Consider the following 24,576-nt stretch of genomic DNA (forward strand, 5'->3'; position numbering starts at 1 on the left):
CTCCTCTTTTTATCTTCCAGAAGTTACCAATGTTGCTGGCCACTAACCTGTTTGTGTGTTCGTCTTTGGTTGCTTCATTGGATATTGGTGCTCTCTCTCTCTCTCTTTCTCTCTCTCTCCGTTTCCCTTCTCCCTCATCCCTTCCCCTCCCCTCCCTTTTACTTTATGAACCATTATTGTGTGTATCATCTCTTTGTGGGGCATCTTTCCCACAACACTGTGTACAGAAAGGCATTTAATTATGCTTTAAAAATAATAGATATTATTAAATTTAAGGAGGTGAAGAGTGTTAGTCTTCTAGTTCCTGCTTTTTATTTATTTGCTCTACCTTCCTTATTTATAGATTTCTTTTTTTATATCACCTCCTCCTCTACTCTGTCATGTTTTGTTTCTCTTTTTCTTCATCTTTTAGTTCTTAATTATGTTTCAGCATTCTGTTTGTAGCTTTCCAGGGTGGGTTCTGGTTTGAAATAAGAGCTAAGTTGTAAGAGCAAGCAATTAAGATCTCTTTTAAAAATTCTTTTAATAACTTAGTGCGTAATGATTTAGTACTTGAGTGGGTATTAAGTAGTAATCTATAAACTTTTTGTGATAGAATTATGTGCTAAATAAAAATGCTTGCAATATAAATCAAGTTGGCTTTGTTAGAATTTGATGATTCAATATGCATTTTAATTTCTCTTCATTTTAAAAGCTTTCAGGTTAAGTGTACAGTCTTAAACTTCTCTTTTTAATCTATGATGGTTTGAAAGATCTTAAGAGCTACTTATTTATTTACCTTTTACTTGTTTGCTTCATTTCTTTCGTTTTAACTTAAAGTTCTAGTTATCCTTATCTGAGGTGTGGAGTAATGGCCTTTGGAACATCTGTTGCTGTAAAATGGTGGTCTTTGACTCTAAGTTGCATGAGAGTCCGAGGTTTCGAAGTGATGGGATTAGATTTTAGCAGATGGGAGGGTCCTCTCCCCAGTGGCAAATGTGTGGTAGCATGCTGCTCAAGAGGGCAGTCCTGGAAGGAAAGTTATTCTTTGAATACAAAAATGATCAGTTCTTGAATCCTTGTGACTTCTAACTCTAATGCTAAAATAAAGAGCAACATTTAAAAAAAGAAGTAATAGAAAATTAAGTATTGTCATTGGTTGTATCCATGTAAGCAGTTGACAGAAAAGAAATGTTTTAAGTGGAGTATTTTTCCTTTTCCAAATAAGATTTACATGATTAAATATGAAATGAAACTACAGCTGATATTCTAAGAATAATGTTTGGGAAGCTGGGTTTCCTGAAGATATGAGGCTTAGTTATTTTAGCCTGGGGATTTTGCCTGGGGAAAAATGTATGTGCCTCAACAGCTGAAGGGCTATTCAGGAGGAAACAAAGTAAAATGGCATCTATTTTAACGTGTAATTTCGATATTTCATACTTAATCTTATTCTTGGCAGAAATGTCAAAATATACGAGCTGCAAACCATCTCCGAAGCCATATCTATACTACCAAATTGAACTAGGTGGATAAAGTCCTTAAGAATCAAATAGTTTTCTATGGGGAGAAGAGGGTCCTTTCTAGGTAATTCTCTGGAGGGAAGGGCATCCTCTAGCAGAATGAAAATGAAGGTGTGATGTATTTCAAACGTAGGAATATACAGCTTAAGGAACTGCTGTGGGGAGAGGAGGGGCAGATTTAAAAACTGGTATATCATACTTAAACATACATATGATTTCTTTCACATCGTCTATTTCTATTTACTCTCACTTAAATTTGAAATAACATTTTCCTTCATTTATGCTTAGTTTTTGTTTTTTTAATTTTAACTTCATTCAAAATTGAATTGCTTATGCTAGAAACGATACTATAATTCTGTCTCCTATTTCCTTCTCTACCATCCTTTAGAGACCAAATTAGTCTAGCTGCGTAAGTTGCTATTCATGTTAAAATCAAGTTCTTACTAATGTAATAGCTAGATTTCTTTTATATAAATGCGTTTCTTTTGTTTACCCTAGAGTAGAAGCATACCCTTGGAAGGAATTAAAATGGTAAAGTTTAGGCTACCATTTATCCTGTCACAACATGGCTGTTGTTTATTGTTTTTTAATCAAAACTCAAGTTTCTGTATTTAATGACTTGGAAGATGCATTACATTTTGTCAAAATGTAAGAATTTATGAAGAATAAAGAGCCTCTGGAATCCCCAAAAGATCAAGAAGGGGATGTATATAATTTTGCAACTTAACACATATATAAGCATTAATATTTATTATTGAGTTTAGTACTTTGTATTTATACTTTCATCAACATATATTATAGTCTATTGTTTAGAAACCATTAAATAGCTCAGAATTTACTCATAGAAAAAGAAAAAAATCTTTTAGGCTTTTTTTTCTCTTTTACTTGGATTTTCCCCAGAATGTTTAGTAAAGAACAAACAAATTTGTTCATAATGAGGGTATTACCTTATATAAAACCCTGTCTGGTATGTATGGAAGTCATCCAAAGGACTGACAAGTTCCTGAAGGGTCACCATCATCTGTTAATGTAATGCACAAACTATTAATGCTAAGGTACCAGATCTAACCTTGACAGTGAAAATCAGTGCCATGTGCGGATATGGTGCTTGATACTTAAGTATTAGCATGTATATAAAACATGTCAGGTTGGTTGGCTTAAATAATAGTATTAGTTCCCTAACATTTAAAATTCATAGAAATGTTAGATAAATGCACTTTTGTTTGACTTGAGGATTCATTTTTTATTAAAATAGCCATAAAAAACCCCAGAATATAATGTTTCTAGGAACTCCTTTTTTTAAGAAATACTTGATCAGTAGAAAGTTTCCCTGGCCATATTGGTAGCCTCATACTCTTTTAAGTAGCATTATTTAGAATACTTCTAAAAGTACTTTTTCCCATATTAAATTAAATGTCATATTGTGTACCTTCTTTGCAATCTTTATAAGGGGGAAATTTCATTAAGGAATGACACTACTGTGTTTAATTCACTGAAGTGAATTATCATTTCAAACATATGTTTCTGGGGTTTTAAAGATGATCTTGTGTGATGTATAAATAATATGTTTTCAGTGGAATGTACCCCTTTTGCTTTTCCTTATTTGATAGGTATTGTGGCTTGGAAAGAAAACCACACATGGAACAAATCAAAGACTCCAGGAACTGAGCAGCATTAAAATAAAACATGCAGTTCATACATACAAACAATAAAAAAACATACAAATGGACCAGTCTTTTTTTAAAAGAGTCTTCCATAATAATTTGAGATTTTAAAAAATAATTTTGTCTTATCTTTTGTGATTCTCTACTCCTTCAGCCAGTTGTAGTGATCCACGCCCTTTCCACGTGAGGGTATCAGTGTGCACTATGCACAAAAGCTTATGCTTTATGGGAAGCTTAGAATATGCTTGGATTAGAATTAAAAAACTACATTTCAAGAAGACGTTGGTGTAGGATTGCCCCCCACCTTTGTCCCCTTGAGGAAATAGTGATGGCTGCCATTCAGGTCTTCCTCACACTTCTGATCCTCTGTATCAATGAAAGAATCTTCATACAACCAGTGACCAAGGAGTTAGCTTTGCCAACCTGGGCTTTTGTATTTGAAATTTGGTTTTCAGTCTCATTCCTGCCTACTTGCAGCGATACGGCCTTTAGACAACTACTTTCAAAAGTTAAAAGGCAATAAGTCAATCCCCTGGAAATGATGCAGAACTGTAGATTCAAATTGTAAATAAGGAAATGCATTGAGTACATTAAACAGACATAGAAAAATGGATTTCTGTCTTTTGTAGTAAGGTAATTGGGCACCACTGCTTGGCAGGAGCTGGTGCTATTGAGCCGGCTGTAGCTGCCACAGGTTGATAGGCAGGTGATCAGGCAGCTTCCACCAGGGTCTGCACAGGAGGCCTACCTAATATGCTGTCTGCCCTAAGGGCCTATGGGAACACAGTTGGATTATTATGTTAATGCATGAGCCTGCTGCCCTCTTCCTATCCCAGCTGGGTTCCCTGTTGTTAGGAACTGCTTTGCACTGACAGTAGAGTAATATGCTTCATGATTGAAAGGGCAAAGGGGCTTGGAAGGAAAAAAAAAAAAGAATAGGCCTGCACAGACATGTAAATGAGGGAAGGAAATCTGTAGGAAGATTTCACTCCAAGTATAGAGAGAAAGTTTATTAGAAAGTTCTTTTTCTCATAGCACTCTGTAAAACCACTCATTTCTTAATTAATTTCTGGGCTTGCTCTCCTTCCTAACACTGGAATACAGTACATGAAAATGTTTTCCAAAACAGGCATTTAGGTTGATTAGTCTTCAACCAAGAGGCGCTAACACGTTGGTAACCTAGGTGGAGTGCTGACAGTAGTGCATTTTTTTGCACCTTCATTACCTTTTAATATTCATCCCTTAGTTATTCCACTATATTTTATAGAAAAGTTTTTTTTTAAGATGCTGAAGGATTTATATTTTGTGTTGATATCATTTTTGTTTCTTTTATTTTTGATGCAGCTTTAGAAAACTGCATGAAGCTGTCTTTTTGGAATGAGTGGGGGTGGAGATGAGGAAATGGTTGGATGAGGCAGAGGGATGTTTTCTTGGGTTTATGAGTTTGGTATGAATGGTGGTTCAAATTGCAGTAGAATTTTTTCAGTTGAGGTTTTTAACATTGATACCGTAACATAGTGAAAGGAGTGTGGGCTCTGGCGTCTACCGAGCTGTGGAAATCCTGGCTCTACTAATTACTAGCTATCCAATTTTAGATAAATTACTTTACCTCTCATCCACCTCAGCTGTAAAATGGGTATAATATGAATTTTAAATGAGAGGATAATGAATATAAATCATTTAGTCTGACATAGAGTGAGTATTCATAAATACTTGCCATAGCAATGACCCTTAATTGTTGTAATAGTTATAATTTTAAGTTATTAGACCATTAGTTTAATATGTATGGCTTATATGTTCAATGGATTGAAGATTTTCTATCTTTTTCCTAGGTTTTTTAACCAGGCCTCACCAAATGGGAATGACTGTAGCTTCAACTAGAATTTGAGACAGAAAAATATTCGAGTAGACCTTATTTAACTTAAAGGGTTAATGCTAGGATATGTTCTTAAACAATTAGTTTTACAATAAGCTATACTTCAAATGCTAAAAAGGAAAGTTAATGGAAAAGAAAATCTAGTTGACCAGTGTTCTAGACAGCTTCTAGAAATTTAGTGTATGCTTAAATTTGGGAATGTTTCCAAATATCCCTTTTTGTGTAACTGTTTCTAATACACGTATCTATTTAAACTAATTTAAAATGGCAATATATGGCTCGGAACTATTTTAAATATATCTCTTGTGTTTTTTACTTGGTTGCACTGCACCTATTGCATGAGATGCTGTATGTAAAAACGATGTGTGTGCAGTACCTGGCATATATTGAGAAAATGAGAAATGGTGGTCATTGTTATTAGTATCAACGCATATTCCATGCCAACAGACCAGCCTGCGCTAGTTATGCTCTGCAGATTTAAAAGGAGGAACTTCAGGGAGATTCTCAAGGTCAGCAAATGCAGAAAGTTGGGTCTGGTTATAGGCACCATCGAGTAGTAGGTTGGTTGTCATATATCTGGTGAAAAAAAATCCACATGATTTTAAAATGAACCACTAATCATTGTAATATTCCAATGAAGACTTTGTTAAAGTTTGAGTTAGATACCTTGTGCTATATTAGAAAAGAGACTCCTTCCTGAAAAGGTAATTGTGCATTTAACTTTACATTTACAGAATAAAGGGAGAAGGAGCCAGGTCTGTCTACTCAATCCTTTTTTGTAGTTATAGCAAAATTCTTTTATAACCTGTCTTCATATTACTCATTTAGTTACTTACATATATGGTGGGGGGGATATGTGGATATACGTGTATATAAATGTATATGCATGACTATATATGTGGGTGCATGAATGTACATATGTATGTGTATCTATAGCTATATGTAATGTATTGAGCTACATCGCAGAATGTGACATACACCTAGGAGTATTTCAAGAGAAGCTCTAGTCAAGCACATTCCTTAAAAATGGCATTTTAAATAATGCGTTAAATTTGAACAATAGTTAAATTGTTAAGACTTTGAAGAAACAACATTAGAGGAAGCACTAAGACCATGAGATGGGTAGAGAAATAGTCAAAGGGTTATACCTTTTTTACATCCTTGTTCTTCTACCAACCGACAGGGCAGGCTGTGTACACTGCCTGTTATCAGAACGTAGTTGTACATCTGTCCCAAACGTAGCCATTGTACATAGAAAAAAGCCCATCACAGTGCAAATAAGAAACTCTGTTTTAAAGGAAGTCTACTTGGAAGAAAATCTATGTTGTCTATTTGGTGTAAATAAACATTTGTCCAATGACTGTTTTTCTTTAAAGTAGCTTTGGATTTGACACATCCTATACTCCCTTAAAGGGTGAAATGTTCTTGAGCACAGGGGTCACATCTTATATTAAAAAAAAATCCCACTTTCTTATACACAGTAGGAATTCATCACCTGCTTGTTGACTGAATAATTGGGTTGATTTTGTTGATAATACTCAGACTTAAATTCATGGATCGCAGTGTTCTTTGTTTTCTCTTACCTTTCCTTAGCCCTACTTTCAAGGAGCTTTATCCATGTGCCCTGTGGCAGCTTTGTAAACCTGCTGACTGAGTTAACTTTCCAACCTCTCTGACACCAATGGTAACTTCCGCCTCTTTTGACCACCATACTACCTCCACCAACCATTTGCACCTCTTTATACCCTCCCTACTTTGTTATTTTATTAGAGGCACAGGAAAGACCAGAGTTGGAGAAATGATGACCGAGTTAAGAGATGCACTTTATAGGAAAGATGCAAAGATTTTGCCAGAGGGGTTGGTTTCCACTCCTCTAGAAGCTGTTAGCCTTTCCAGTGACTATGTTCTCCCTCTGTTTGTGTTCCCCATTCATCCTTTGCTTTTCAGGAAACTTTAGTATTACCCCCAAATGATTCTTTTATTCTAAACCCTTATCCTAATTAGAAATGTTAGGACCCATTCCTCCGTAAAGGTTTGTTTTTCCTTAAGGACTTCTTTCAGATTTTTCTCCCAAAGATGTTAAAAAAAAATGTTGAGGGCCAGCCCTGGTGGCCCAGTGGTTAAGTTCGGCCCGCTCCACTTTGGCAGCTTGAGTTTGGTTCCTGGGTGCAGACCTATACCACTCGTCTGTTAGTTACCATACCATGGCAGTGGCTCATATAGATAAAGAGGAAGATTGGCAACGGATATTAGCTCGGGACAAATCTGCCTCAGGAAAAAAAAATGTTGCATATTTTCCTAGGTCTCACAAATCTCTTAAATATTAGCAAAGAATTCTACATAACAGGTTATGATTCTAAAATCACAGTGGATTATATTTTAAAAAATGAACACTGCATTTTTTAAAAGGCTGGCCTCACACCCCAATAGCTATCCTCCTGTCCTCTTCCCACCTTAAAATGTTTATTTTTTTTTTCTATTTTTCCACATTTACCAGAAATTTTATCTCTATTTCTAGGTTCCTAATTTGGCTGCTCATTGATTAATGGTTCTCACCACCTTGTCATTATGTTCCATCAAGTCAGCTCCGACTCCTGGAGACCCTCTGAATGAGTGATGTCCACTACATCCTGTCCTCAGCAGCACTCCTCAGCTCCTGTAGACTCATGCCTACGGCTTCCTTTATGGAGTCAATTCATCTCATACTTGGTCTTCCTCTTTTCCTGATGCCTTCTACTTTTCCCAGCATTATTGTCTTTTCCAAAGAGCCTGCCTTCTCATGATGTGCCCAATGTAGGACAGCCTCAGTTTTATCATTTTTGCCTCCAGCAATCGTTTAGTCTTTATTTGCCCTTGGACCCACTTGTTTGTCTTTCTGGCAGTCCAGGGTATCTGTAGAGCTTTCTTTATCACCATATTTCAAATGAACCAATTCTTCTCCTATTAACGTTCTTCATAGTCTGGCTTTGGTACCTGTACATAGTAATTGGGAATACGAAGGTGTGGATAATCTTGGTCTTAGTCTCTAATGACTAATGTGATGATGATATAGTTAATAATAGCTAATATTTATTGCTTACTATGCTAATGCTTTACATGAATTATCTCATTTAATTCTCACAAAATGCTTACAAGTAGATACTAACATTACACCTATTTTTGAGATGAGGAAACAAAGGCTTGAAATGGTTAAAGTTGTTTGAGGTCCTTTAGCTGCACAGCTGTATTCAGACCCAGGTAAGCTAAATCTAGCGCCCTCTAGTGCCTGCATATCTTATGGCTATTTTAGGTGTTAAACTATGTACTGAAATACAGTCCTCTTGTCCAAGCTGCCTCCCTCCAGCCTTTGGAATGTGTCCATATCTATTCTTGTGCAGGAGGTTGTGTTACATTAAGTGTAATCATATCACATAGATCTAGGAGGATGGATCATGGATAAATGAGAGAAAAGCTATGCTAACGAGTCTTTTTAAACCCTGCTTTTCAGGATTGACTGGGTTGGCAGTTTAATAACTTGGTATTATCTCAAAGGAAAAAGTGAGAACTAGCCTACCTAGTCCTACTTTTACCTTGGAGCTAACAATCTGAGAAGTACAAACAGACCCTGAGATAAAAAAGGAAAGTTACCAAAAGGAAGCTGGGTCTAGATTAATAAAGCAGATCTTTACTTCATGCTAAAGCCCATCCTGACTGCCAGACATTGATTGAGAAGATGGTAGAGTAAGCCTGGCTCTCAGCAAGAACTTGGATTTGCAGAAAGAGCCCTGCGAGCCCCAAGAGGGAAACTTCTTGAAGCATTCTATCCAAGCTTACCACCAGAGATGAAGGTGTCTTGTGAGGCCATCGAAATCCCAGCAGCCTGTTTGAGAGGATTATAGCTATGATAGCAAATTGAAAATAGGTACGCTGTCCTAACCTTTCCTCCTAACGTCTCACATTTAGGATACTGTCCTTTTACAACAAGAGCTTGGGTTTAAGAGTCCCAATTTCACCACTGATTTATTTCGCTTATTTCTCTGAACTGCTTAACTTCTCTGAGGCTTATTTTTCACATCTACAAAATAGAATTATACTTACCTCATAGGGTTATTTTGAGGATTAAGTGAAATCGCACTTGTTATCTGGCTTGTAGAAGATACTTAACACATGTCAGCTTTTTTTCTTCTGCTTATGAAATGCTATTTTGAAGGAAAAGTAAAGTAAAAGAAGTCATTTTATTATAAATTCCTGGGTCAGAAAAACAGGTTTTGTCTCCTGCTATTATAGAATTTTATGCATCATCTCTCATTTAAGACTCTGTGAGCTACTGATCTAGGGGAAAAAATGAAATTCAGTTTGGTTAATGAAAACTCTTGGAAGGCTGTTTTGAAACTGTGCTGAAGCTCAGTTAACTGGCAGCCAAGTGGGGCCATTTCCAGGGGTTTTGGAGGTGAAGCAATTTGTTTTTGTATTTGTATCAGTGCTTTTACTCTTTTTAATCTTATTTCTAGTCCCTCAGGTTCCATAATAAAGTCTTCAGTACTCTACATTTTTGTTAAACATCATTTTTGGACTGCAATTTGCATTTCAGATAATATAACAAAATATGTGTTTCAAATATCCACTGCATAATTGTGATTAGAACATGTAATCCCTCAAAAGAGGTTAATTGCAATTTAAATTCACGCTGAATTTAATTAAGTGAGTTGGGGATTAGAAAGTAGATGTAAGGAGGAGTTAAGGGAATACACTTTTAAAAAGCATCCATATTTTTCTAAAAAAATGTAAACCCCTTTCAACTTTAAGATTAGAAAGATGAAGGAAACACAGAAGAGAAAAGGAGGAAGCAGGTTAAAGGACACGTTAGAAAAATCCTCAAACTATGTTCACAATTTGGATCTTGAATTTAAGCTAATTGTGGTTAGAGAAGGAAGGCTGATTTGAGTAACCTCCTCATTTATATTCTTAAAGAGTCTTTCAGTACATGTTAACTCACTTGGTATCTGGTGAAGACTTCAGTAAAACTGAGATCTTTAAGAATTGCAGAGAATGATTGGGAAGGAAGTGGCAACAGAGGCCTTTCAATCCAACTGTCATCTATCTGATGCTTCAGTCTTCCTTACAGCATCCTGGCCAACGGGGTGTCTTATGAATAATTAGATACAATAGGCACTTTGTGCATAGATGATTCATATTTAAGCAGTGCTTTTTATATGACAACTTCACTGTATTAATGAAAATAAAGAGTAGCGATGAAAGAAAAACAAATGCCTTATTTTTTCCTAATTTCTAAAGAATACTAAAACTTGAGATTAAGGTTTTTAAAAAGTGTTAAGCAGTCATCTCTCAGTGATTGGGATTATTTGATGTTGAATCTGAAAACAGTTTTTCAAAAGGCTACTGGAATAACACTGTGCCTGTAAGCCTTATTTTATTCTTAAAATTTCCTAGGAATATGTTTTAAATCAATTTATTTTAAGGTGATCCAAACACAGTTTTAAATGCCAAGGTATTATCCCTATTTTTAAGACATTTCTTTATATTCAACTGTGTCTAGAAGAGCAAAATATTTACTTCATTAACCTGTTTTGAATGTCATACCATGGATGTGATGCACAAACCGCTGCTAGAGTGTGTGTGTGTGTGTGTGAGAGTTACACACAATGGCTACTTAATATTTTATTGGACTCTATAAATAGATAATTTTTTAAAAAACAAATTTCAAAGTCTTTTAAAATGTTCTCTTAGTAGAAATATTTCATGTGAAAATTCAGATAGGAAGCTCTGTCTTTTTTTTGCAAGAAATCCAGCATCCTTAAAAAAGAATCATTAATATGACTTTACATCTGGAACAAAGTTCTTCAGCTTTGTGCCATTGCAAGTGGTAGTTAAGGAAATATGTTTTTTAAATGAGTAAATAATAAACTCTGTTTTAAAGGAAATAAAAACTCTGTTTTTACCTAAGAAACTAACTGTGGCTTTAAACTCTCGTTCATTTTGCTTGCAACCTAAAACTGTTCCACATAAATGTCTTCATTTATTTGCAATTTAATTTCCCCAAAATTGATAATGGCTGTCATGGGTTCTTTTTCTAATAACATAAAATTACTGCTATACTTGACTTTTTTTCTTTTGGGTTATGTCCACATTATGACGTAAACATAATTTTTAACCAATGGCACGTCAAGGGAAAGGCTTACCTATCTTAAAGCACATTGTATTGTGGCCTCTCCCAGTCACTTACAATATTCCAGAATGATGGTGTAAAATTTTATTTTCTCGAATTTAAAAATTTTGAATTTAAAAAAATTGTTTAAAAATGTTTTAATGTTTTTTTTTCTTATTACAAAAGCTGTATGTATTCCTAGTGGATAATCTAGAAAACATAGGTGAGCAAAACAAAGAAATACCATAATCCCGCTGGTCAGATAACCATATTGATATTTATATGTGTATCTTCCAGACCTTTTTATTTGTACATGTTTAAATATAAAATGAGATCATATAATGCATACTGTTTTGTAATCCTGTTTGTCCACTTAATAGTATTGGTGAACATGTCTCCACAGTGTTCTAAAACATTCTTTTTAAAGACTACTTGCTATTCTCATGTATGAATGTGCAATGATTTATTTCAGCCCTGGATAATTTTTGCTCCTAAAAAATAACATTGTGATGAAGATCTTTTTAGATAAGTCTTTTCTTGAATCTGTATTATTTTCTTAGATAAATTTTTAAAAGTGGAATTGTTGTGTCAAGGGGTCTGCATGGATGTTTTTAAGGTTTTGCTGCTTATTGCTACACTTCCAGCAAGGTTATGAAGGATGTAAAGGCACCTTTTCCCTGAACTCTCATCAACCATATGCATTATTACTTTTAAAAATCTTTGCTCGTTTAATAGTTTTCTCCCCATACTACTTTTGTTTTCTCTTCTCAATACAAGTCAGTCCATGTTGTAAAGATGAGGAGTCCACGTGATATGTTATAGAAATGTGTGTTTAATAAATATTTTTATTTCAACCTCCTTTGCCCCAATTTCTAGTGCTCATATTTTAGAGTAAAATCTTGAGGGCAGCATTTAAAAAGTTGCCCTATTTCTTTATTTTACTTCAACCAAAGAAATACACATTGTAGTTGCTGAATGTGTTTAACTAGATCTCTTACCATGTTATAAATGGTGCCTGTAGAAGGATCTGGGGACAAGACCTTCAAGCTTTTTTTTTTAATCACATCTTAAGATCTTGGAGAATCTGAACTTATATAAGAATGTTTCGGCTGCTGTTATTACAGTGAAACCTTCTGAGAGTATCTTCTCACGTAATTTTTTTAGAGAAAGTCACTTACAGATAGAAAACGTTTGACCGGAAGAAAGCCTCAGGTTGTCAGAGTTACTTATACACCGTTGTTCAGCTGGGCCTCTTTATTAAATCATCTCTTGGCAGTCCATTAGTTGTGGTGCTACAGCTATTGCATGGCCCACTAAGCTAATATACCTTCAATCACTAACGGAGGGATAGCCTTAATAAAAATTTGAAGTCGATTTAGTGCTTCACTGCTTGCTGACTAGTGTTTTACGTTTTAGTGTGTCTATACAATTTCCCTTCCTTGTATTTCTGATATTCGCATATATCTTATCTACATAGTATGTTACAGTCAAGTAGAGATTAACGATCTAGAGAAGGAGAGTGTTTGGGAGCTCTTCCTTGTGATCCTGACTTGGCCACTGCCAGAAACTGTGTGGTCTTGAGCAAGTCACTTCCCACACTGGGCTTCTGTCCAACCCTTATATGTAAAATTAGGAAATTGGGAAGACATTCTCTAATATTTCTTCCTGTATTACTCTATTACTTGTAGACAGTTAAGATCACCTTCTGTTGAATGTAACACATTGAATCTTTTTTTTTAAATCTCAGCTATGCTTTTACAGGAAATAAAAGGAATTGCTCTATTCTGCCCTCTATAAAAATTTGAGTAACTAGAATAAAAAAAGAGAAGATTTCACATTATCCAATGGCAAATTATACAGTCAATTAACTTTAAAAAGTGAATTAGCATTTAGTGATAACTACTGAAAAATATGTCTAATTAGCTTTTATTTTGAGAAAATGAAACTGTAAATAAGCTTATTTATTTAACAAAATTCAGGTTATATTGTACTATTCACTAATTCTTGGAGTGGGTGAAGAAAGAATCGTGTTGTTTTAGAGGATGGGGGATCAATGTAATTTTCCCAAGAAAATTGTGTGATGACACAATATCACATCTTCCCCTCTTGTTTATTTTTGCAACACAGTCATAAAGGTACAAATTTGCAAAGAGAATTGAGGCTTCTTCAGTTTTCACAGGTGCTCTCATTTAAAAAAATATTCTGATTACTCTTCTTTTAAGCACCTATCCTGTCATTTATTTGTTAATTGCTTGTTATTGATGTTGTTCTGATTTCATTGACTTAATGAAATCCTGCATCGCTGTAGGACTTGCAGTTATATTTAGCAACCTATTTGTGTTTTATTTGTGAAATATTATCAGGTGTTCAAAATACTGTACAATCATGAGAGTAGACCATACAAACCTGAAGTACAGAGACAGATGTTCGTGTGAAGTAGTTGAGGTCTGAGTGTGGGAAGGGAAAGTGTTTTCTCGGGGATCGTTTTAGGAGCGATCAGTTCGTTAGCGAACCTTCTCCTGCTGTGATGTCTCCCGTTTCGATGTACGACCTTAGTCCTACAGGGACTTGAAGAATGAGCAGTCGTATAATGAAGGCTCACTGGGCCTTACTTTATATGGTTGTGGAATACCCAGGGGTTTTTTATTTGCCATCTCATTTAACCCTCACAAAAATTTTAGGAAGTGAATGTTGTTATTCCCATTTAATATAGTGAAGAAACTGAGATCTTTTAAAGGTTATCATGGCTGTGTATGTGACCAAGTTGTTTTGAAACCAGGTCCTCTGACTTCATTATCAGTACTTTTTCTAGTATTTCACAGATGTCTCTATGATGATTTTAAATTGAAACAACATGATATCTTTATCATCTTTAAATAAGTGTAAAACAAGGGTATCTTTTTTGAATGGCAGATAAGGCCATAGAGTCTTTAAGTATCCACAGAAGTGTCTGTTCAAATCTTTACTGCAATTTTATATTGGATTGTCTTCTTATTATTTAGTTGTAAGAATTTTTATAGTGTGTTCTGGATACAAGTCCTTTATTAGATATGTCTTTTGCAATTGTATTCTCTCAATCTGTGGCTTGCTTTTTTATTTTCTTAACAAATCTTTGAAGGAAAGAGGTTTTAAGTTGTGATGAAGTCCAGTTTATCATTTTTTAATTTTAGAGTTATGATTTATCTGAAATATGTTGTTCTAACCTAAAGTCACAGAGATTTTCTCTGTGTTCTCTTCTAGAAGTTTTATAGATTTAGCTCTTACATCTAGGTCTATGATCTATTCCAACTTACATTTTATATAAGGTTTTTATATGTGTATATATGTTTATATAGATGTATCTATGTTTTGTGTGAGGTAAGGGTCAAAGTTCTGTTTTGTTTTGTTTTTTCACATATAGATATCAGTTACCACTTATTGAAAAGATTATCCTTTCCCCACTGAATTACTGTAGCACCCTTGTCCAAACTCAATTTACCATATCTGTAAAGATCTGTTTCTGGACTTTCTATCCTGTTCCATTGATCTAGGTATCTGTCGTTAAGCCAGTACCACACTGTCGTGATTAGTGTAACTTTATACGAAGTGTTGAAATAAAGTAGTGTGAATTTTCTAACTTTGTTATTTTCTTTTTTTTTCAAGAAAAAGCTTTCCAAATAAATTTTAGTCATCTTGTCATTTTCTATGAAAATTCCTGCAGGGATTTTGATTGAGATTACATTAAATCTATAGATCATTCTGGGAAGATCTGACATCTTTGTTTTTTTAGATTGGCACCTGAGCTAACATCTGTTGCCCATCTTTTTTTTCTTCTTCCTCTTCTTCTCCCCAAACCCCCCCAGTATGTTGTTGTATATTCTACTTTTAGGTCCTTCTGGTTGTGCTATGTGGGACGCCACCTCAGCATGGCTTGATGAACAGTGCCATGTCCGCACCCAGGATTGGAACCGGCGAAATCCTGCACCACCGAAGCAAAGCATGAGAACTTAACCACTCGGGCACAGGGCCGGCCCCAAGATTTGACATCTTAATGTAGGATTCCAATACATATATGTCTATCTATTTAGGACTTTGAAATTTTCTCTCAAATATTTCATATTTTTCATGTGCTATTGTAAATGGCATTTTTATTAATTTCAATTTAAAATTATTCCTTGCTAGTATATAGAAATACATTGATTTTTATGTATGGACTTCATATTCTTCAATGTTGCTGAACTCATTATTTCTTGTAGACTTTTTAGGGAGTGATGGGAAGTTTTTAAGATCATATAATTTGTTCATAAATAGGTTTATTTCTTCTTTTCCAATCTGTATGCCTTTTATGTCTTTTTCTTGCATTATTGCTTGTCTAGGACTTTCAGGCCAACATTGGTTAGAAGTAGTAGGGAATGTAGACATCCTTACCTTGATCCTGATTTTAGGGGGAAGTCATTCAGTCTTTTCCAACTAAGTGTGATAGTCAGTTTTTGATAAAGGTGTTCTTTATCAGATGGAAGAAAGTCTTATCAATTCTAGTTTTCTGAGAGTTTTTATCATGAATACATGTGGAATTTTGTCAAATACTATTTTCCCATTTATTGAAATGATCATATGTTTTTTTTCTTTTTCAGTCTGTTGATAGGGTGAATTGCCTTGATCAATTTTCAAATCTCAAAGCAACTTCGCATTCCTAGAATAAACCCCACTTGGTCGTGATGTATTATCCTTTTTGTATATTATTGGCTTCAATTAGCTCACATTTTGTAAGGAGTTTTGTGTCTGTCTACGTATGTGAGGGTTATTGTTCTGTAGTTTTCTTATGACATTTTCATTTGGTTTTGCTATCAGGCTAATGCTGATTTTATAAAGTGATTTAGTAAATTTTCCCTCCTCTTGTATTTTCTGGGTGAGTTTTCACATAGTTAATAATATTTCTTCTTTAAATGTTTGGTAGAATTCACCATTGAAGCCATCTGGTCCTGGAGATTTCTTTGTGGGAAAGTTTTACACTGCACATTCGATGACTTTAGTATATAGTGGCTATTTAGGTTGTCTATTTCTTCTTGAGAGAGCTTTGGTAGTTTGTGTTTTTCAAGGAATTTGTCCATTTCATCTAAGTTGTCAAATCTGGGGTCATAATGTTCACAATATTCATCCTTTAAATATCTGAGGGATTTCAGAATGTTGCCTCTTTGATTCCTGATATTGGTCATTTCTGTCTTCTCTTTTTCTCTTAGAGCAGAGGTGGGCAGACAGTGGCTTGCAAGCTAACTCAGGCTTGCTGCATGTTTTGTGTAGTAAATGAGTTAAGAATGGCTTGTACATTTTTCTGATGGTTAGAAAAAAATCAAAAGAAGAATGAAATTTTATGACAGGTAAAAAAATAAAAGAAAGTCAAATTTTAGTATCCATAGATAAAGTTTTACTGGAACACAACCACACTCATTAGCTTATACATTATCTATGGCTGCTTTTGTGCTACAACAGCTGAGCTAAGAATTTGTGAGCAAAATGGCTACAAAGCCTAAAACATTTATTATGTTGCTATGGTATAATAAAAAATATGTCTAGTCTCTGTCCCTGGGATGTTGGCACAGAGCTTCAAAACCCTTGCAATTTCCTGAGTGATAGGAGTGTCTTTGTTATGCTAATGACTCGTTGACTCATGATGGGCCCCTCGATAGCTTCAGGAAGACAGCTGCTCACCACAAAGGCTGAGCACTAGTGATTACCTGATTACCGGGTTGGAACTTTTGACCTTTAGGGAAGGAGAGGGGACTAGAGATTGCGCTCAATTACATGGTCAGTGATTTAGTCTGGTATGCCTACATGATGAAACCCCAATTAAAACTGTGGACACTGAAGCTCAGTGATACTTCTGGTTGGTGAACACGTTGATGTTCTGAGAGAGTGATACACTGACTCCATGGGGATGGGGCAGGGAAACCCCCAGACCTCACTCCATGTGTACCCCTTTAACAAGACTGTAATTGTAAGTATAACACTTTCAGTGAGTTGTTCTATTGAATTATTGAACCAGAGGGGGTCGTGGGAATCCCCAAATTTATAGCCAGTTGGTCAGAAGTGCTGATGGTCTGGGGACTCCTGAAGTGCAGCTGCCATATGAAGAGAGGGCAGTGTTGTAGAGGACTGAGCCTTTAACTTGTGGACTGGCTCCAGGTGGTTAGTGTCAGAATTGTATTGCAGTATATATATTCACTTGGTGTTAGACCAGTTGAGTTGAAATGGAATAGTGACCCTTTACAGAAAAAGTTTGCCAATCCACGTTCTAAGGTGTATCAGTTTTATTGATTTTTTCCCAAAGAACCAGGATTTTTGTTTAATTGAAGTATGATTGACATACCATAGCCTGTTAGTTTCAGGTGTATATCATAGTGGTTTGATATTTATATACATTACAAAATGATCACCATGATAAGTCTAGTTACCATCTGTCACCTTACACAATTATTACAATATTATTGACTGTATTCCCTATGTTGTACGTTATATTCCTATGACTTATTAATTTTATAACTGGAAGTTTGTACCTCTTAATCCCCTTCACCTATTTCGCCTCTCTCCTAATCCTTCTGCAGTCTGTAATTACCAGTTTTTTTCCTATATTTATGAGTCTGTTTCAGTTTTGTTCTGTTTGTTTTGTTTTTTAGATTTCACATATAAGTGAAATCATATGGTATTTGTCTTTCTCCGTCTGACTTATTTCACTTAGCATAATACCCTCTAGGTCCCTCTATGTTGTCACAAATGGCAAGATTTCTTTCTTTTTTATTGTTGAATATTATTCCATTGTGTGTGTGTGTATGTATATATATACATATATATATGTATATATCTCTCACATCTTTATCAATTCATCTATCAGTGAACACTTAGGTTGCTTTTATATCTTGGCTATTGTAAATAATGCTGCAATGAACATAGGGGTTCATATATCTCTTCAAATTAATGTTTTTGTTTTCTTCAGGTAAATACCCAGAAGTGGAATTGCTGGATATTTTGATAGTTTTAGCCAGCCCTAGTGGTCTACTGGTTAGGATTGGGTGCTCTTACCGCTGTGGCCTGGGTTTGTTTTCTGGTCAGGAAACCATGCCACCCATCTGTCAGTTGTTATACTGTGGTAGCTGTGTGTTGCTGTGATGCTGAAAGCTATGCCAGTGGTATTTCAAATACCAGCAGAGGTCACCTGTGGTGGACAGATTTCAGCAAAGCTTCCAGACTAAGACAGACTAGGAAGAAGGACCTGGCCACCCACTTCCAAAAAAACTGGCCATGAAAACCCTGTGATTAGCAGCAGAGCATTGTCTGATATAGTACTACAAGGTGAGAGGACAGCACAAAAAGACCAGGCAGGGTTCTGCTCTGCCGTACACAGGGTCACTAGGAGTCAGAATTGACACAATAGCACTAACAACAACAATGGTAGTTCTATTTTTAATTTTTTGAGGAACATCCATACTGTTTTCCATAGTGGCTGCACCAATTTATATTCCCATCAGCAGTGCACAAGGGATCCCTTTTATCCACATCCTCACCAACACGTGTTATTTTCTGTCTTTTTAATAACATCTGTACTGACAGATGTGAGGTGGTGTCTCATTGTGGTTTTGATTTGCATTTCCCTGATGATTAGTGATGTTGAGTATTTTTTCATGTGCCTGTTGGTCATCTGTATGTCTTTGGAAAATGTCTATTCAAGTCCTCTGCCCAGTTTTTAATCGAGTTGTTTGGATTTTGATATTAAGTTGTGTACTTTTTTATGTATTTTGGGTATTAACCCCTTTTCAGATGTATGATTTGCAAATATCTTCTCCCATTCAATAGGTTGCCTTTTTGTTTTGTTGATGGTTTCCTTCACTGTGCAAAAGCGTTTTAGTTTGATATAGTCCCATTTGTTTGTTTTTGCTTATTGCCCTTGCCTGAGGAGACTTGTCCAAAAAAAATATCACTAAAATCAATGTCAAAGAGCTGGCTGCCTGTGTTTCTTCTGGGAGTGTTATGGTTTCAGGTCTTATATTCAAGTCTTTAATCCATTTTGAATTTATTTTTGTATATGGGTGTAAGATAGTGGTCCAGTTTCATCCTTTGGCATATAGCTGTCCAGTTTTCCCAACACCATTTATTGAAGAGACTATCTTTTTCCCATTTATATTCCTGCCTCCTATGTCGTAGATTATTTGACCCTATATGTGTGGGTTTATTTCTGGGTTCTGGGTTCTGTTCCACTGATCTATGCGTCTGTTTTTGTGCCAGTACCACACTGTTTTGATTAGATAACTTTGTAGTATAGTTTGAAATCAGGGAATGCGATACCTCCAGCTTTGTTCTTCTTTCTCGAAAGAATCAGCTTTTGATTTCATTGATGTCCATTGTCTTTCTGATTTTGATTTCATTAGTTTCTTCTCATATCTTTACTTAATTTCCTTCCTGTGCTTATTTTGCGTTCAATTTGCCCTTCTTTTTCTAATTTTTTATAGCTTTGGAATTATGCCATCTTTTCCTATCTTGGTGTTCATGTTTGCAGCTTGAAATTGGCCATGGTGGGAGTATTTACAGCACAAAAATCAACAAACATTACAAACTGGTGTTCCTTCCCTCATCCTGAGAGCCAGTTGTTAAACATTTATCAGCGTACTACTTGTAATAGCAATAACACAGCTCTTTTTTAATCTTCTCAGGGGACCTAACATAAAAAGATGATCTCAAATGAAAAGTTAAGTCAGAAAAGGAAAGGACTTGCTAGTGAAAAATATGACTTAAATTATAGATTTTAAATCTAGGATTCTAAAAGAGATTATGCAGTCTCTGATCCTGAAGACAAGAAGAATAGGATAGGTAGGTTCCATTTGTTAGTGATTTCAGTGTAGTCTTTTTTTGAGAAAAAGTGCCTTGATTAGATGATCTGTAGAGGTCCGTTGCAGTTCTGTGAATCTGTGGTAAGTTATTTCCCAGAAGATGGTAGGAAAGCTATTTTATTGCTAATGAAAAGCTGATGAGAGAGTTATTGCTGAGGGATTGATCCATTGCCCTCTTAAGAAGCTCTGAGATTCCCAGACCTAATGGTTGGAAAAGAGCAAAAATAACAGAGTTAGGTAGCTAGAGTCTAAAATTTGTAAGAAACATTAGATGGTTTGACATAAGTTGTCACTTATGTTTTGTGGATGCCCTTCTAAACAAAGTGTTAGGGGAATTCTTGGCCAATTTCTCTGTTGGTGTTCTGAGAGCTTAGTTCGTGTGTTGGCATTAAATAGAGCTTCCATTAATTGATCAGAGAAGTGCTTGCTGTATATCACTAGGAGGCACTGAAAAAGACCACTTTAAAGGAAATTTTAGTAGTTAATTTCTGTGCTGCCATAACTCTTTGATCCCGTTGATCTTCTTGTCTTAAAGCTGTTATGATGTCTGGCTTCTAGCCCTATATTGTGAGCAGGTACTCTATGGTGTTTATTTTTGTATTCTCAGTGCTAAGCTTAATAAATTGCTTAATAAATTTGTGTTGAACAAATGAATAATTACAGGAGTATTTATTTTATTCCTTTTTGGCAGGACATAGGAAACCCAAAAGAGTAAGAACAATTAAACTTCAAGAATATTGAAAAATTGGCATTTAAAAAAATGTAGTATCAAGCAATGTGTAATATTTTAAGTAATTTTCATTCAGCTTCATCTGAGATATTTATAAGTGCTTAATAAGCTGTTAATAAATAAATAATATGTGTTTTAGTTTAATAGTTGATATTCTGAGTTATACTCGCAGTTTGTTCCTCTGAGGATTCAATGTTAGTATAACAAGTGAGCCTATTTAGGTAGTTTGTTCGTGGTGTTATCCTCAGTTTCATTCAATTTTTAGTCTGACATTGATCGAGCACCTAATATGTGCACAGCATTGTTCAAGGTTTGCCTAAAGATTAAAGAGAGAGCCTCTAAAATGTTAGCTGTACTAACATATAACATTTATTGTATGCTTCTTTCCTAATAAATGCACAACCAGTACAAAAACTTTGAAAATCAAGGAAAAGCACAAAGGAAAAAAATATCCATAATCCCAATACCCCAACATAACCACTATTAATGTTTTGGTATATGCTCTTTTGTATTATATATCTACAAACATCTGTTCAAGATAATATGTAAAATAGGCAGTGTGGGTATAATAGAGAAGGTACAGGGAATGTCTAGAGAAGAGTTCTATTCTGGCTTTGCCACTAGCCATCATGACCTTGGGAAAGAGCCTTCATCTCTCAAGAGTTCTGTTTCTTCATTTATAAAAGGATTGTCATAGTATCTAAGGGCCCTTCCCACTTGGAAATTCTGATTTCATTGAAATTGAACACCTTTGAAAACTGAGATTTCAGGAGGATAAAATTGAAAATGTTTGATTAAGTCTATATTCATCTCAAGTATGAAGCAGATTTAAAAATCTTAAACTAGTGTAAATATTTCCTGCTAATAGGTTTTGCGGTCATGAACCAGTTATACTTAAAGTGACAAATTTCTTCTGGAACAAGACCCACAATCTGAACTGATGAAGTTATTTGAGCTGATAAATATGCTTTTAGGAAAATGTCAAAATAATTCTTGTCAGCCTTTAAGTATGCTACCAGAAATAAGAAATACAGCATCACAACTATTTTAAATACATGGTATTTTATCGAAAAAGCATACCAAGGAGAAAATCAAAGCAGCCATGTTACTTGATTCTTTTTGCACTTCAAGAAAATTGATTTTGTCTTCCCTCCCCTACTCCACGCATATTGTGAAGATATAGATTGGTATGCAAGGACTATTGCATATTATGCACCAAAGCTTTAAAAGGGTTGAAAGGTATCTGGTTTGTCTTAGAAGGGTCAGTTTTCACTTTAAACAATTTTTGTTGAATAGTTAAGATGTCCTTTTACTTTTACCATTATATAGTAGGGTTTTTTTGTATGCATTTTAACGGTTATTTAAGAGTCCCCATGTGCTTAGAAAGGAATCTGAATATATGTGCCTTTTTTTTTAAAGCCTCAGCACAATGTAGGTTATTCCGTCAATACCATCAAATGACTGGGAGCTGTAGTTGGAACAATATGTAAAAATACAGCTTGTGAAAGATTTCCTTTATTAACTGTCATCATCCACAGAATATATGTTCAAATAAACGTTGTGTAATAACTAAATTTGAGATTAATAGGCCCCTTAAGAAACAGCGAAGTCATTCAGAATAGTCAGTGAAAAATAGGCTGTAAGACTGTAACATGCACATATTGTCCTGCTTACATGCTCTCTCTGGTGTCATTCCCATTTATCACTGTCGGCGGGCTGTGTTCTCATTAAAACACTCTTGCACAAAAGCAACTTAATTTTCTTAAGAGAAGAGGACACCTGATTCAATTTAGCACCCAGAAACAGTAACTTGAATATATTTTTTACTTGCCTGAATTAAGATGAATAGTTACAAACAAGAATAGCCATCCTCCATTCACTTCAAGATTAAGGATATTAAATAATTTTTTCCATTGGTATCAAGAAATGGACCTGTAGAAATAGGCAAGAAATGTGGCTTACTCCCAGAAAAGCAGCTAGATGTCATTTACTCTTAGCCTGCAGATATGTGAACTTCTGTTTATTCCTGTAATTGTTTTAAAACAAAGAATTAAAATGGTCATTAGGATGGTGAATTTTAATGGTACATGTTCTAAAAATAATCTTTCTTTAAATTGGTGAATGCCTTGTAGTAGTACTGTAGTCTTCATTTAGATTTATTTGTTGAGAAGATATATTCAGCAATGATTTTAAAACAACATTCTGCTTTTTAGTCATTGCTGCTTAAAAAATACAGAAACGTAAATAATAGAATCAAATGAAGAGTGCCCCTTTAATGTTGAGCATGGTGTATAAACTCGCATTTTAATTGATATCCTATATATTTACTTTTTGTGGTGTGTTTCAATAATATTTAAATGTAATATAGACATATATAACTCAAATTTTACTTGTTATGAGATTTATACAGTGAAAATAGTGGTAATTAGATAGGCAACATTGAAATGTCCTAGCAACTAAGGTGCCTGTCAGAAAGCCAATTATAATTGGCATTTAAAACAGACAGAATGAACTTTAAATATTTTTTTATTTTTGAATTTCTATATAGCTCTTTGCAAAATATCTTACAAGTTAAAAGAAAATATTTTGTGTTTCCATATTTAATTAAAGACCAAGGATTGGAATTCAATCTTTAATGTCTTTATGTTTTTTCAAACTGAACCTATGCTTAAAAAGGAAATAAATATTAAGGCTGTTTCCGTCCTCTTGTGAATCAGAGGCTGGAGTGACATAAATTCTCATAGCTAGGGAACTTTTCCAGGGTGAGACAATGCAACTTTGATCTCCAACAATTGTCACCAATAGTCAATTTTCTTTTCCTTCCTTTTTAATGTCTTATGCTGTTTACAATGGGAACAAGAGATAGTGGTAGTAAATAAAACTTAATATGCTTACTCAAATTTATACCTTAGAGGTAGAAGCGCTGTTGATTCCTCTAGCCTGCCTGATTAGTCCTTTAGAATTCTCTCCCTTGTTTAGGAACGTGATTCTATCAGTTAGTCTTCCAGTAACGGAACATCAGACTGAAAGTGGCCTCAACAAGCAGGGACTTATTTTTCTCATATACCAAGATGCCTGGAGGTAGGGGTTGCTGGCATTTGTTCTGTGGCTCAGTGATATTAGAGTGGCTGTCTCTGCATTGCTGTTGGCCTTTCTCTTCTGGTCTCAAGAGAGCTCTCACTGCTCTGGGTGGGAAGAAGGGAAGAAGGGCAGTGCCAAGCTAACCTCCCCAACCCCTCTCATCAAGCGGGTGTCAGTTTATATCTCATTGGCCAGATCTGTGTTGCATGGCAACTCTAGCTTTTCCTTTTTTATATATATACATTTTGTGTCTTATTTAAAAAATTGTTTCCTTTTCTGAAGGTAAAGATAGTTTCATAATTTCTTCAAAAAGTTTTAAAGTCTTGGCTTCCAATTCTACGTCTTTAATTTATCTAGTATTTTCTTTTTTAGTATATTGTGAAAAACTCAGTTTCTCCTCCTCTTCTCGGGTTTGAATGGTGCTTATAATGGTCATGTACAGCTTTCTCACATTGTCTGTAATTTTTTTATTGTAAACTCCCGTTCAGCGAGGGTTGTTTTATCTGGGAATCCACTTTGTTCTGGACTATTGAAGTGACCCCAAAGAGAAGTTTTGCGTTTGTTTCTTTCAGGGCCTCAGAAGTTCCACTGGTCTCTGATCCATTGTGTCTTGTCTTTTCTTTGAATTAATCATTAGTTTCGGATTCTTGAATCTCGTGTGTAGTGTAAATTCAGTCTTGTGCCCACCCTTGGTGCAGGCCTTATGTTCCTTTCTTGACTCTG

At 35.1% G+C, this 24,576-nt stretch overlaps 1 protein-coding gene across 16 annotated transcripts in view; it reads left to right on the forward strand.

The window, feature by feature from the left end:
* The window catches only part of SLC10A7 (solute carrier family 10 member 7), a 240,067-nt gene that overhangs the window by 40,404 nt on the left and 175,087 nt on the right, over nucleotides 1-24,576 (forward strand). The window contains exon 5 of one of the 16 annotated variants that reach the window (XM_023636467.2): nucleotides 7,558-8,940. The exons of 14 other annotated variants lie outside the window; for them this stretch is intronic. In XM_023636467.2, the coding sequence (XP_023492235.1) occupies nucleotides 7,558-7,581 (24 nt within the window). In that variant the 3' untranslated portion in view covers nucleotides 7,582-8,940. Of the gene's footprint in view, nucleotides 1-7,557; nucleotides 8,941-24,576 lie in introns of those variants that run through there. One more of the 16 variants, XM_023636471.2, reaches the window with a different exon arrangement.

The sequence above is a fragment of the Equus caballus genome, chromosome 2 (genome assembly GCF_041296265.1).
Source record: "Equus caballus isolate H_3958 breed thoroughbred chromosome 2, TB-T2T, whole genome shotgun sequence".
Taxonomy (NCBI): domain Eukaryota; kingdom Metazoa; phylum Chordata; class Mammalia; order Perissodactyla; family Equidae; genus Equus; species Equus caballus.